Source organism: Ichthyophthirius multifiliis, assembly GCF_000220395.1.
Source record: "Ichthyophthirius multifiliis unplaced genomic scaffold scaff_1120509251313, whole genome shotgun sequence".
Lineage (NCBI taxonomy): Eukaryota > Ciliophora > Oligohymenophorea > Hymenostomatida > Ichthyophthirius > Ichthyophthirius multifiliis.
The window spans coordinates 1-13,718 of NW_004085996.1; the positions used below are offsets into that span (position 1 = coordinate 1).

The 13,718-nt window shown below is 15.3% G+C and overlaps 1 protein-coding gene across 1 annotated transcript, besides 22 other annotated features; it reads left to right on the top strand. All coding sequences in view use genetic code 6, as the record gives it.

The window, feature by feature from the left end:
* The first annotated feature begins 816 nt into the window (after positions 1-816).
* Positions 817-859: a microsatellite.
* A 384-nt stretch (positions 860-1,243) lies between these two features.
* Positions 1,244-1,293: a microsatellite.
* A 993-nt stretch (positions 1,294-2,286) lies between these two features.
* Positions 2,287-2,355: a microsatellite.
* Positions 2,356-2,439: 84 nt separating this feature from the next.
* Positions 2,440-2,519: a microsatellite.
* Positions 2,520-3,483: 964 nt separating this feature from the next.
* Positions 3,484-3,537: a microsatellite.
* Positions 3,486-3,522: a microsatellite.
* Positions 3,486-3,526: a microsatellite.
* Positions 3,538-3,723: 186 nt separating the features above from the next.
* Positions 3,724-3,757: a microsatellite.
* A 26-nt stretch (positions 3,758-3,783) lies between these two features.
* Positions 3,784-3,834: a microsatellite.
* Positions 3,790-3,860: a microsatellite.
* A 62-nt stretch (positions 3,861-3,922) lies between these two features.
* Positions 3,923-3,972: a microsatellite.
* Positions 3,926-3,972: a microsatellite.
* Positions 3,973-4,969: 997 nt separating this feature from the next.
* Positions 4,970-5,034: a microsatellite.
* Positions 5,035-7,914: 2,880 nt separating this feature from the next.
* Positions 7,915-7,961: a microsatellite.
* Positions 7,962-9,601: 1,640 nt separating this feature from the next.
* Positions 9,602-9,643: a microsatellite.
* Positions 9,644-11,020: 1,377 nt separating this feature from the next.
* Positions 11,021-11,099: a microsatellite.
* Positions 11,048-11,098: a microsatellite.
* Positions 11,100-11,480: 381 nt separating the features above from the next.
* Positions 11,481-12,830, top strand: IMG5_179940 (hypothetical protein; the record flags this gene model as incomplete). Its single annotated transcript, XM_004027561.1, has 5 exons — positions 11,481-11,571; positions 11,617-11,698; positions 11,791-11,867; positions 12,215-12,526; positions 12,771-12,830. Coding segments are annotated over 5 exons (622 nt in total), but the record flags the coding sequence as incomplete, so codon positions are not given.
* Positions 11,703-11,769: a microsatellite.
* Positions 12,595-12,641: a microsatellite.
* Positions 12,601-12,631: a microsatellite.
* Positions 12,831-13,349: 519 nt separating the features above from the next.
* Positions 13,350-13,408: a microsatellite.
* A 16-nt stretch (positions 13,409-13,424) lies between these two features.
* Positions 13,425-13,477: a microsatellite.
* Positions 13,478-13,718: the final 241 nt, after the last annotated feature.

A 13,718-nucleotide genomic window follows, 5' to 3' on the forward strand; every position in this document is an offset into this window, starting at 1 on the left:
TGGGTGGGGGGGGGAAAAAAAACGAAAATTAATTATTTTTACGCCATTTTTATTTTATTTATTTCATCATTTTTATCATTTATTATTTAGTTTCTGTTTTTGTTTTCTTATTCTAGTTATTTTTCTCTTTTTTAGAATGCTAATTACTATTAACCTATTTCTTTATCATTTTTCATATTATTATCATATAATCTATATTAATTAAATATATAATTTATTATTTTATATTAAATATATATATTTGATTTATTAAATGATCTATTTTACTTTTATTTTAATTAATCTATTAAATTAATTTTTTAATTTAAGTTTTATTTAATGTCTTAAATTTGATTTTCTAAAAATTTATTTTATTCTTGTAAATTTTCTAATTAGTTTTCTTTATCTTAATTTTAAAGAGATAGTTCATTTAGACTTTTTTGTTTAATAAAAATTATAAATATTATTAATGTTTTGTATATAAAATATACTTTTTGTTTAATTAATTTAATTAATCATTTCTATCTTCAAGTTATTATAAGATATATTTATTCTCAGTTTGTAATTATTTAATTTTTTTTAATTTTATTAATCTTATTCTTTGTTATTTTTTTCGATCTAATTATTATTTTCATTATATCTGTTTATTATTAAATTTATTAAAATTAAATAAAAAATTACGTATTTTTCATTTAAATAATTTAATTATCTTTTTAATTTAAAGCTTCTTTTAACTCGTTATTAAGTTTTTCTGCATGTTCTTTTTAGTTTAAAATATTTTCTATTTCATGTGCTTTTAAATTATTTTAAAGATTTAATTCATTAAGACTGGGTAAAATATATATATATATATATATTTATACATATATATATATATATAATTACGCCATTTTTAATTAATTTAATTCTTCTTCATTATCAGTTAAATTTTAATTTAGTTATTAATTTTATAAATCTAAATATAATAATTTCTTTTCATAATCTAATTTTAAATCTTTTAATTTATCGTCATTTTTTAAGTTTTAATCATTTATTCTTTTTATTTATTTGAAAAATTTATAAAACATAAAAAAATAATTTTACGTTTATTTCATTTTTTTAATAGACTCAACTTTATCTTAATTTTCTTTTTGTAAATCATTAATTTATACTTCTAATCCTTTTTATAATCTTATATATTATTAATTTCATTATTCTTTTAATTAATTATTGTATCAAGATCATCCAATCTTTATATATAAATATGTAAATGATAAATAATTTAATATATATATATATATATATATATATATATATTTATTAATATTTATATATTTATTTAAGTTTTTACTAATATAAAAGTTTTTTAATCTCATCTTCTTTATCTTAAATAGTTTCTTTTAATTTGTTATTCTCACTTTCAGCTTGCATTTATTTTCTTTAAGCTTTTAATTCTTAATCTTTAGATTTTTAATTGTTTAATAAGTTTTATTCTTATAATCTTTTAATAAATACGAATATATATTTAATTGAAATATGTATAAATTTACGCTTATTTTAGTTTGTTGACTTTATCTTCTTTTTAATTCAAATTTTCCTTTTATTCTAATAATTTATTTTCCAATTAATTTTTTTATTCTTAAATTCCATTAAATTCTGTACATTTAAGTTCATTTTATAAAACAAGTTCATTAATTCTTTAAATATATATATTTAAGATTATTTATATATTTTATTTATTTTACTTTTTTTAAAGTTTATCTATTTCGTCATCTTTTTCTTAAATCATTTGATTAAATTATAAATTTTCTTAGGCATGTTTTTATTATAAATTTTAATTTGCAAGTTCTAGATCTTTAGATTTTTGGTTATTTTTAGCATTAAAATCAAGTAAACTATAATATATTTTTGTAAATATTTTTTGTTTGTTTATTTTTTTACTTTTATTTTAATTATTAGATTTAATCCTCTTTTTAATTAATGATTTTTTATAATTATTAATTTTGTTCTTCTATTTATTTTTTTAAATCTTAAACATTCTATATTTCTCCTTATTTTAAATCTTATTATGTATTACAATGTTATATTCTAAAATTAAAATAAAAAATTTTCAAATAAGAAAAAATTTTTACTCTTAATCTAATTCATTTATTATATTTTCTAGTTCTGCAATTTTTTATTAAAGATTTTATTTTTCTTTATCTGATTATTACTTGTTTTTCTAATTTTAAACTTCTAATTCTTTTAATTTATTTGCATTATAATTATTTTAATCTTTAATACTATATTTTTATTTAACAAAAAAAATATAAATAAGATTTTTTTTACTTTTATTTAAGTTTATTAATCTATTCTTCTTTTTAATTTAATTATTTATCTAATTCTTTTTTATTATTTTCAAATAATTTATTATTTTTTTCGGCTTCTTATTTAAGTTCTTCTATTTCTATAGCATTTTAATCATTAGTTTCTTAAAGTCTATATATATATATATATATATATATATATATATATATATATTTATATATTTATATATTTATATATTTATATATTTATATATTATTACTTCTAAAGCAATTGTTCAACTTCATCTTCTTTTACCTTTAATTCATCTTCTAGTGTAATACATTACTAATTCAATATTTCTAATTTTTAGGCATTTTAGATATTTTCTTTATTTTTTTAATCTTATGTATTTTTTAAGCTGATAAATAATATTTAAAATAATATTTTTTTAATAAGTAAATAAAAAAATTTATTTTATTTTTTACTTTTTTTTGTTTTTTCTAATTCGTCTTTTTATTAATCAAAATCTCTTTTTAATTATTCCAATTATTTTTGGAGATCTTCGTTTTCTTATGATTTTTTTTTTTATTTCTTTTTAATTTTTCTATTTTTTCTTCATTTATTTCATTTAGTTTTGCACATTCTTCTTATTATTATTTAATATCTTATAAAGCATTATCCAATCTTTTTTTCGTTAAAACAAAAATAAATATATAATATATTACAGTCTTTTTAATTTTTCAATTTCCTAGTCTTTTTATTTTGAATTATCACTAATTTAACTTAATTTAGTTTCTTTTTCTTTTTTTTCAATTTCAATAATAGATATTTATTCAGTAATAGTATATTCTTATTATTCACACATTTATTTCCAGTATTCAATTTCTTCATCTTTTGCTGCAAAAAGCTCCAAAAGATTATTTGTTCCTTATTTCCAATCTTATTTAGGCAATTTAGGAGGATTTTTACCCAAATTAATATTAGGAACTACTGTTGTTGTTTTTATTACATAACTTGCGGGTGTATCTATATTTTAGGATCGCTTCATAAATTAAGAACCTGATAAATTAGAATCACTTCTATCGTGTTGGTTCTCTACAAGTTCATCTGTAGTCTTTTTATTTGTTAGTTGATTTGCACTCTGACTGATAATTTAGTTTAATTCGCATTATAAATCACTATTATTATGGTCCTCACCTTAATAACTCATTTTATTTTTATTTGATAGATATTTAATATTTTTTTAATTAATATAGATATTTTAATAATATATATTTTTTAAAATTATAATTTCTGTTTATTTTTATATATAAAATTATATAAATTTATTTCATGTTTTTTCTTCTTATTTTTTTGTTTTTTTTTTAGTGAAATTAATATATTTAAAATATTCAATTTTTTTGTTTCATATAATCATCATTTATATTGACTTTTTTTTATAAAGGAAAAATTTTAATTTCAAATTTAAAAATAAAAAAAAATAAAAAAATATTTTTTAATAAAAATATTTTTTTTCTGAAATTTTTTAATGAGAAAAAAAAAATTATTTTTTGTATTTTTAATTAAAATTTTTTTATGATTTTTAATTAACAAAATTTTTTTTTTTAATAAAAAAAGATTTCTAATAAATAAACTATAACTTATTTAATAAATATATATATATATTATATTAATATATAATAAAATTATTACAAAATAAAATTATATAAAAAAAAAAAATATATAAAATGAATAATAGAATAGAAAACTTTGTTAATTAAAATTAAGACAATTAGCTATTAAAAGAAAGTTTATACATCAAAACAAATTATACTAAATAAAATATACATAAAAATAAAAGGTTTAGAAGTAGGTTCAATACCTTTATTACATCCTCATAATCATAAATTTAGAAATCGTTTAAAAAATTTAGAGTTAGATCCAAAAGGAGGCATATATGTATAAAAGTAAAAAAATAAACTAATAAGAATAAAAAATATAATAAAATTAAAGTTATTTACCAGCTAAAATACGCGCGGGTTTAACTTAATAAAAATTTTAAGAAGGTCATTTAAAAAAGGATTTATTTAATTAAAATTTACCATTTTAAAATTATGAACATTGGTTAAGAGTCCGCTAAATATAAAAAGAAGGGCCTTCTTTGAGAAATGGTTTATAAAGAAGAACCGAAAATGAACAGGTAATTGACAGAATTAAAAAATTAGAATATTTAGATCATACATAAAAAGATACTAAAATGATTTTTTATCCAGATTGGAAACCTAAAAATAAAAATAAATGGATTTAATCGAAAAATTTCGATACAACTACATTACTTTACTAGGGACATAAATATGACCCACCATGGTTAGAGTATCCTTTGAGATTTTAACATTTAGGAAATAAATATGAGGATGGTTATGATAAAGTTGGAGAAATAATATATAGATTTAGAAATAAAAAAAAGAAGTTATTTTTTTTAATTATATAAAAAAATATATATATATTTAGTGCAAAAGACCTAATTTTATAGGAACTATACACAAAGATATAAGTGGCTAAATGATGCATATATCTTAGTCTATTAGAACATTTAAAAGTTAATAAGCATTAAGAATTCCTTAAGATTATAATGAATATAGTATAAATTAAAAATTGAATTGTTATAAAGATATGTTAGTATATACAAAAAGTATAGATCATTAGGTTCCTTAGCATCATAGTTAAAAGTTTATTTTTTTTCAAAATATAAATATATATATAAATATATATAAATATATATAATATATATATATATATATATATATATATTTAGTAAGAGATCTTTATAAACCAAAAATTTAATGCCAGTAACTCCTAAAATATTTAATAAAACTTTAAAACATTTTAACTTGACTTTAAATACACCAGAATAAGAATAATAAGAAAAACTTTAAAAATTAAATTTAAAGTAATTTTTCTATATATATTTTTTATTTAACAAAAAAATATAATAATAGTCAAAGCTTTTAAAATTAAGAAAAGTTTAATTTTTTTAAAAGTTTTGGAAAAATTAAGATAAATCTTCTAAAAATACTTTTGTTAGTTAAGTTGATTCTTAGTATTCAACTACAAAGTCTATACCATATTCTGCTTTTTAGAGTTAAAAAATACTTATAATACATAGAAAAATTTATAAAATACGATGAAATTAGATAAATATTATTAACCAAATAATGAAGAAATAAAATAAATTGTCGATTAATATTTTTGATCATCAAATTCGAAAAATATAAAAAATATATATATTATACTTATTTATTGATATTTTTTATTATAATATATACGATTATGCATTAAAAATTTATTAAATTTTTATTTATTATTAATTCATTTTTTCTATTTACAAAAATAAAATAAAATAATTTAAATTATAAAATCTAATTTTATTGAATTATATATTTTAGATATAGATATAACATCAGATAATATTATTTTAAATGATATTTAAGTTAAAGATACTTTATATAATGAAGACAATACATTTAAATACAGATTATAATAATAATGAATAATAAAATATATGTAATTTATATTTTTTGATGTCTAAATCTATAAATATAATCTTCTTATTTGTTTTTATTTTTTTTTAATTAATTTATAAATATTTCAAAATTAAAATGATAACATAATAGAAGAAAATAAATGCAAAAAAACCTTAAAATTTTAATATTTATATACATAAAAAATACGATTAGAATGCGAATAAAATATATAAAGAAAATATTGTAAAATTAAAGGTTTAATATAAGTTTTTTTATAATAACAATTATTAATTACTCCTTCTTCTGTTTTTACGAAATTTTATATAAATAGACTATATTTAATTGTTTAATTAAGGAAATTTTTTTATATCATATAAGAGTTTATTTAAAGGAAAATATTTTATGTTTTTATTTTCATAATTAAATAATTTATTTCAGAAAAAATTAAACAAAATAATTATTGAAGAAGTAAATACAAGTTTGTATTACGTTTTTTTAAAATATATAAATAAAATAATATGAAAATAAGTCCAAGAACTAAACATTTAAATAAAGGCAATTTTGAAAATTCTTTAAAATTAAAAAATCGATTAATAAATTCTATAATAAAATAATTCTTGTTAAATTATAAAAAAATATTCATTTGTATTAATGTTCTAATTTATAATAATTTTTTAAATTAAAATTATATAATATTAAATTGTTATTTTTTAAAATATATATATAATTTATATAAAGCAAACTGTCTATAAATTTAAAATTATTTAAAAAAATTATATATATATTATAAAATAATAAAAAAAAGCTATTTTTATTAAAATTACTTAATATATTTATATATATTTTTTCTTGATTATATTTATACGGTTAATGCTCATTTAAAAAATTATTTTACCTAGAAATATAAATAGTAAATAAAAAAGTCTAACTTTTAATTAAAATTAAGAAAAAATTATAAAGAACCAAATTAAATTCTGAAAAACCAAAAAATAGTATAAAATGTAAAATATAATGCATTTATTAAAAATCAAGAATAAAAGCAATATACATAAACATTTTCAAAAAAGTAAATGAAAAATGAAAAATAAAATTAATTATAATAAATGCCATGTATTGAAAAATATATTTTTAATTAAATGACAAATAATAAAAAAAATTCAGAATAAAAAATTGATAATGTATATTTTTAGAGAGCTTTATGCAAATCATAATAGAAAACTAAAAAATATATATATAAATAAATTTAAACAAAATTTATCCCTTTTATGTAATAAAGATAAGAAAAAGTAAAATTTACTTAAAGTGAAAAATAAAGTTTATAAGAAACAAAATGTTAAAGTGAGAGAATATTAGGAAATAGTAATTAAGAAAATTAATAGGATTTTTTATATATAAAAGGATATGTTGATCATTTTAATTTTAAAAGTGATAGTAATATCGTTATTAAATTAAAAAATGATAAAATAAAGGAAAGAACAAAGGGTTTTAGCTTTATAGAAGATAATTTTTAAAAAGGTAAATTTTTATAGGAGAAAGAAAAGAAATTTTAAGAAAAATATAATAAAATAAAAAAATCATAAATTTAAGAAGTCTTTAGTTTAAAAAAAAAGAAGCTTTTAGGGGATAAATTTTAAATATTAGAACAAATCAAAAATATAGACTAAAAAAAAATTATTAAAATTAAATAATTACCTATTTAATCTTATTCTTTAAATCCAAAAGAATATCTATAGTCTAAATAATTTTTAAAATTAGATAACTTTAGACAAAGATTCAAAACCGAAATGAATAAATACTTTTCATCTAAAAGTGAACACAAAATAGAAACTAAACATTGTGAATAGTCGTGTTAAACTCATTTCAAAAATAACGATTATGTTTAATTTAGTCCATGGATAAATAATTTACAAGATGATTCTAATTATGATTTTATTTAATATACTAATTTAGATTGATATTATATTAATTTATTTTCTATAATAATTATTATATTATGTATAACTTATTTTTTTCTGTATTTATTATTTAAAACTAAATTAGCAATAACAAATATAACTATTATAGCATTGTTTATATGAATTTTTTTATTTTATTAAGTTTTTAAATTTAATTACAAGAAAAAATCAATCAATTTATCCAAATAAAGTCCCAGAAACTTAAGATATTCATATATTATTTATTTATTATATATATTTTATATTTTTTATAAATATTCTATTGAAGGTTATATATATTTAATTAGTTAAACTTATTTAAATTTTAAATTTTAAGTTCTTTAAATGTATTCTTAGTTATATAGGAATATGTCCCAGAATATAATTTTGAAATATATTACAGAAAAAATTGAAAAAAAAGAAAAAAGAATATAATATAATATAATCAAATAATAATATAAGTATATTTATAAAAAAAAATGAAAAAACTAAATATATTTATTTTTTATATAATATAAGTTTAAATTAATTTTGTTTTGTTTTGATAAAACATCATTTTTTAAGCTTTTAATTAACTTCAATAAAACTTATTTTAAAAAATAATTATAATTTATTATATATAAATAATTTTTATGCTTTAGTTTTACCTTTATTTTACTTTTTCTCCATTAATTATTGATTTATTTAAATTCTTTATAAATAATTAAAAAAAAAAAAAAAAAAATTATTTTTTTAATAAAAATATTTAAATATTTGTTTTTAAGATAAAATGTTTACATCTGAAAAGCTTTATATTTCCTTTTCATATTTAACATAATCTTAAATTAAATTTTCGAATATCTAACAAATATAAAATACATTATTAATAAAAGATTAATTAGAAAAATACTTTTGTATTAAAACTTTAAACAGTAGATTCTATTTAATTAGAAACTGTTTAAATCATATTTGAACATGCTTGTATTAAATCTTAATTTTACATAAAAAAAAAAATAGTTATTATTTATATGATTATTTTTTATTTTAATTTTTATATGTATGTAATTATTTTTTATAGTATTAAACAAAAATATTATTTTTTTTTTTTTTTCAATAAAAATATTTTTTTTTTTTCAATTTAATTATAAGATTTTATTTTCGATTTTTTAGCATCTTTTTTTATTCTATAATTATTTATAAGATTTTATTTGTGAATTTTTTTATTTTAAAAAGACTCTTTTTTGCAAATTTTTTATAATTTTTATAATTAGTTTATATAATTTAGCTTATTTTAATCTTCTATATCCTATACAACATCTTAGTAATATTATAAATAAGCTTAATTAGCAGTTTTCTTTAAACTAAAGTTATTTTTAAGCTTTTCGACACAGGAATATCGTTAACTTTTTGATAATTACATTTTTATTTTTATATTTTCCTTCTATATTGGATAATCGAAAGGCAATAGAATATCATCTTAATTTTTTATATGATACTTTTGTTTATTATCTTAATGAACATTATGATTTTAGTGCTTTTTCAAGCGAGTAATTTTATTAATATAGTCTAACTAGGCTTCAAAATAATCCTAAATAAGCCTATTTTTTCAATTTAATTTTAAATTTGTTTAATTCTTTATTCTTTATCTGGTTTTGAAGATTCATTTTCAATCATTTTTATTTTCTAATAATCATATAAATATTAATAAAATTCAGTAGAATACTATTAATTGCCTTAACTTTAATAATTTTTAGAGAATTCATCATTTTGATCTTTTTTATTAATTAAAGGGAATTTTAAATTTTTTTCATCGTTAGATGCAAAGCTAAAAATTTATTCACATAATTTATTAAAAATTTATTCTTCATCAATATATTAAATATTCTCATTTAAAGGATTATAATAATAATCTGATATATTTTCTAATACATCCTTAGGTAAATATAAATATATATATATATATATATATATAATTATATATATCATTTAAAAATTTATTTTTTATATATTTATTATCTTATTTTTTTATTTATTTTAAATAATATATAAAAAATTTATAAAATAATATAATTTATTTAATATATTATTTATTTACTTTTTAAAATTTTTTTTCTAAATTTTAGAGTTATTTTAATTTTTATTATTTTATTTATGTTTAATCTTCCGTATTTTTTTATTATTAGTTATCAGTCATTTTATTATCAGATTTTACAATTAAAGATTATGTTATTTTATCGTCTTTTTTTTCGAGATTTTCTATATTCACGCTTGTTTTTTATGATTTTTAAAAATTTATTTTCTTTTTATAAGTATCTGCTATATCTTTAAATGATAATATATTTTAAATTCTAAGTCTTTTGGAATAGTCCTATCCAAAAATCACTTTTAGTAATTTCAAAACATTTTAATTTACCGATATTAGCTATTAAATTAATTAATTATCAAATAATTTTTAATAACCATTTTAAATTGATAATTTAAGGTCCTAATGCATTTTTTAAAGTATATTTTTGCCTTTAATTTGTTCTTATTAAAGGGTATGAAGCCAATTATTTTCTATTTTTTTGTTTTAGTAATCATCTATTTTCTTTTCGAAACTTTATAATGTTTTATTATTGTTATTTATACTATATTAATTAATTAATTTAAGATTTTTTTATATTTAAAGTATTGATTTTTTCTAAATAAGCCTCTGTTTTTCACTAAATTTGACTTATACTTGCTCTATTTAATTCTGGATTTCCACAGCTTTTTTTTATGAATTGAAATTTTAGATTTCTCTGTCTATTTAGTCTATGTCATTTAAGATCTTTTTTGGTAGAATTATTTTATTGTTTTTGCGGATATTATTTTATTAATTTTCGTTAAATTTTGTTAAATTAATTAACATATTTTGACTTTTCTCTAATAATTTTTCCTAGTTTTTTTTCCTTCTTAAACTATTTTGTACTCTATTTTATTACTAGCGTTCTTATGTATTATCGGATTAATGAATATTATAACAAGTTGGCATATATGGGTGTCTTATGTGGATTTTTTAAACTAAATCAGGCATATAGTCTGTCCGGATAAAATATTAACCATTATTATCGAGTTCTGCTTTTTTAGTTTGGTTTTATCGGACTAAAGAATCAAATTTTTATTGAATATTCATGTGAAATAAAATAAATATTAATATATATATATATTATATATATAATTAAATAAAAAAATAATTATTATTATATAATATTTATTAAATATTTTTTTTTATAGAAAATAAATATATTTTTAATAATTCATAAAAATTTTAAAATATGAAAATATATATTATTATAAAAATAATTTAATTAATATAAGTATAAGAAATATTATTGCATAATAAATAATTATTTATATAAAATGTTAATATATATATATATATATATATATATATATATATAAATATTTATATATATAATTTTTAATATTAAGAATTTTTATTTTAATATAAATGAGGAATTTCATTGAATAAAATTTATAAATTATAAAAAAAACACATTTTATTTTTATTATAATAACAGTTTATATTATATATATATATATATATTATTTACTTTATTTTAATATTTTATTGTTGATTAAAAATAATAATTGTTTTATAATATTAAAAAAAACATTATAATTATTTATATGCATATATATTATTATTTTATTTTTAATATAAATAAAAATATATTTATGTCAATATTTTCAAACTCGGTAAATGCTTCGTTTTAAGGCGCATATTCTATAGGAAAATCATAAAGGCGTAAATTTATTATAAAATAAATTATAAAATAATAAATAAAATTTAAATAAGCTAATATTTTCAAAAACAATAAAAATCCTGGTCCCGGATATTATAAAACAAATTAATCTACAATTAATACATCTAAGCAACCAGAATGGGAGTAATTTTTATTTTAAAAAAATTATTAATATAATATTAAATAAAGAATACCTAAATCAAAAAGATTAAATATTATTAATTAATATGATAATCCTCCTCCAGGAGCATATAAATTTAAATCATTTATAGTAAATATAAATAAATATATATATATATATATATAATATATATATATATATATATATATATATATATATATTACTGATTATAATTATCAAAGGGTGAAGGTTTAAAAATATCGATTTCAAAACCTGTCGAAAAACCTAAAGAATATAATGTTTTAATTGGTCCAGGGACGTTTTATATATATTAACATATTTACTTTAAATCATATTAAAAAACAAATTAGTTACGATATAAAAAAAGGTTTATAATATTAATACTCATCACCAAAATTTTCATTTTAATATAAACCTTAACTTTTAACAAATGAAAATAATTAAACTCCTGGTCCTGGATAATATTTTAATTAAGAAATATGCAAAATTAAAGAAAAAAGGCTTTCTACTGTTAAAAAATTATTAATTGATTAAAAAATAACTCCAGGTCCAGGAGAATATAATATAGATATCTATAAACCAAAAGAAGTTAATTTTTAGTAAATAAAATACATTTATACATATAAAATATATACATATATATAGATTTGCTAAAAGTAAACGTTTATTAGACAAAGGAAGTGATACACCTGGTCCTGGAGAATTTAATTTATAGTAAAATATAAGTGAAAATAGAAAAAACTTTACTTTAGGACAAAAATATACATAAAAAGCATATACATAATCTAACAATCCTGGACCTGGATAATATGATTTAGAATAAAAATTTAAAAAATCTTTGTTTACAATAGGTTAATCATAAAGGTCAAAAATAGCCAATAGTTAATAAACTCCAGGACCAGGCTCATATGATTATAGCTCTACAAGAATTAAGAGTTAAACAGATTAAAGTACTTAGTAAATATATCCTATGTATATAAATATATAATAAAATATATAGTTATATATTTGGAAATATATATTTCTTTATATATAAATACATATATTTATAAATAAATATATATTTTAATATTTATGTATATTTATTTACATAAATATTTGTTTATATAATATTATTTTATTATTATTAAAAAACAATATATATATTTTTTAAATATTTCTATTTTTCTGTTTGTCTTTATTTATATATATATATATATAGAAACAGAGGTTTAGGATATTCAAATAGAGCTGATTTATTCAAAAATGATTAATCTCCAGGTCCAGGAGAGTATTTTTTTTTTTTTTTTTGGAATATTAAATAATTTTTTTCTAGTTATAATTTAGGAACTACTATAGGTAAATAACCCAAAGTAACTCGTTGCTCATAATTGAATATAAGTAAAGAAAAAAATAAAGTCGAATTTCCTGGCCCTGGTTAATATAATGTTGAATAAAACAATTAAAGTAATTTTTTTTCAAAAGAAATAAAAAAATAAAATTAATAATAACAATAATAATATATATATATATATATTTAGTAAATTATAAAGGGATAAAAATTAAAGGAAAATATTCTTATTAAGATAAAAACTATGTACCAGGGCCTGGTTCATATAATCCTAGTTTTGGTTTAGTTTAATCACCTAAATTTAGTTTTAGTTAATCTTAAAGATATAAACATAATATATAGGATTTATTTATGCCTTGTCCTGGATAATATGAGATTGGAACAATGATAGCTAATATACCTACTTATTTATTAAAAAAATGAAAAACATAATTGATTAATTTTTGTTAAAAATATCAAAAAAAAATAAATAATATTTAATATAAAAATAATATAAAAAATTAAATATATATATCATAAAATAAAAATATGTTTTAAAATAATTTATTGAATATGTTTTAAAATAATTTATTGAATATAATTAGTCTTAATTTTATTCAAAGCCATATTGAATAAAAATATTAAGAGTTCAAACATTAATATAATATGTAATATTTACGTTAAATATTCTTAGTTTAAATTATTGGAAAAATTAGCGCCTTTATTATTATGATGATTTTTTGTTTTAATTTAAAATAAGTTCAAATAATAATGGGAATAAATATTATATTAATGATACTTTTATATGTTTTTAGCTAAAAATACTTTCGTATAGTATAA